This window comes from Gracilinanus agilis, chromosome 5 (assembly GCF_016433145.1).
Source record: "Gracilinanus agilis isolate LMUSP501 chromosome 5, AgileGrace, whole genome shotgun sequence".
In the NCBI taxonomy this organism is placed as follows: Eukaryota; Metazoa; Chordata; class Mammalia; order Didelphimorphia; family Didelphidae; genus Gracilinanus; species Gracilinanus agilis.
Genome location: NC_058134.1, coordinates 1,699,722 through 1,701,259, shown reverse-complemented (window position 1 = coordinate 1,701,259; position 1,538 = coordinate 1,699,722). Strand labels below are relative to the sequence as shown.

The 1,538-nt window shown below is 68.6% G+C and overlaps 1 protein-coding gene across 1 annotated transcript in view; it reads left to right on the top strand.

Moving 5' to 3' along the window:
* The first annotated feature begins 1,012 nt into the window (after nt 1–1,012).
* Nucleotides 1,013–1,538, top strand: part of ICA1 (islet cell autoantigen 1) — a 25,718-nt gene continuing 25,192 nt past the window's right edge. Inside the window, exon 1 of the mRNA XM_044678302.1 lies at nt 1,013–1,536. Coding sequence (XP_044534237.1) covers nt 1,013–1,536 — 524 coding nt within the window. The remainder of the gene's footprint in view (nt 1,537–1,538) is intronic.

Below are 1,538 nucleotides of genomic sequence, written 5' to 3'. Positions count from 1 at the left end.
CAAGATCTAGGAGGCTTTATCCTCCTCCTCCTCTCCTGCCACTCTGGGGAGCCCAGTAGAGAGCACTGTCGGTGGAGACAGAGCCAGGGAGACCCGCCTTTGAGTCTGGTTCTGTCCTTCAGGAGCCACCTACCTCTCCCAGCCTCAGTTTCCTCAGGTAAAATGAGACCAGCAGAGCCAATGGTGGCAAACCTTTTAGAGACCGAGTGCCGAGCCCTTCCCGGCCCCGCCCACCCAGGGATCTGCTGGGCAGAGGGGCGGGGAGGCGTGCTAGAGGGGGAGGGCAGCGAGTCCCTGTCTTTCTGCCTTTCCAGTAAGGACCTCGGAGAGCTCTTGGAGGGCCGCCTGGCTGGCCTGCGGCTCCTGTTTGGCCATTTCTCGCCATTCTCTCCTGTTCCACTGCAGGCTGCTTGAGGTCTGAGCCGGCACTGACCTGCCCTCGTGCGCCCATTCCTCGGCAGCCTTAGTAGAGGCCTGACCGCCAGCTGCGAAGTTACGAAGGCCAACGGCTGGGACACACCGTGGCGCTGGGGGCGGGGCCTGGGGCGGCCGGATGGCACCTCCTCGTGCCCAAGGAAAGAGGAAACAGATTGTTCTGAACTAAGGAGCCGCCTTCTGGGGTTCTGGGCCCGGAACCTCCCGTGGCGCACAGGCTGCTTTGTGCCCCTGCTGCCTCCCCAGAGGGATCGCAGGGACTGCCGGGCCGAGCCCAGCAGAGCCCTTATCCTGGGATCACCTCCCGGCTGGGTGACCCTGGCCCAGTCACTTCACCCCCATGGCCCGCCCCACAGGGTCTCCGTATTGCCTTCCAGGCCTAAGGAGAGGGCGTGAGAGAAGGGAAAGGAGAGCGGAGCAGCGCCTGGGAGTGGCCACAGTGACCCGGGTCAGTCCCGGAGGGCCCCTCGGGGGCAGCGGCTTTGGCCTGGGCTTGTGCCAAGGGCCGGGCTGGTCTGGGCCAGGCCCCCCGCGAGGCCGTATCTAGGCGGGTCAGTGTGTGTGCATGTGTGTGTCCATGTATGCAGGCGGGCGGCCGGGGCGGCGCCCACACGGACCAGGAGGGTCGCGGCTCCCGGTGGGGCGGCGGGGAGGCTGCGCTGCTGCTGCTGCTGCTGCTGCTGCTGCTGGGGCTCAGCCCCGTCTGAAGGACCCGAGGGGGCCGGTGAGCCTGGAGGGCCAAAGGAAGACCCGGCTGGGGGGAGGGGCGGCCCCGGCTGGCCTGGGGCTCCTCCTGGATGGCAGCCCCGCCCGGGAGCTGCGGCCTACGAGGATTCGGTCCGGGGTCCGAGCCATCCACCACCGGCACCGCCGCCAGGGCCACCGTCACGGGCCCCTTTACCGATCCCGCCTCCTCTGGGCCCCGAGGGAGGGAGGCCGAGTGCGGGGAGGAGAAGGCCCGCTGCTAGAGGGGGGGCACCGGGAGAAGGAGCAGCCCGGAGCCTGGGCCAAGGGACAGTCCGGGGAGGCTCTCCCCGCCCCGCCATCGTCTGGGCCCCCCAAAAAGACCGGCCCCAGCCTCGTGCCGCGCCTCCCGCCATTGT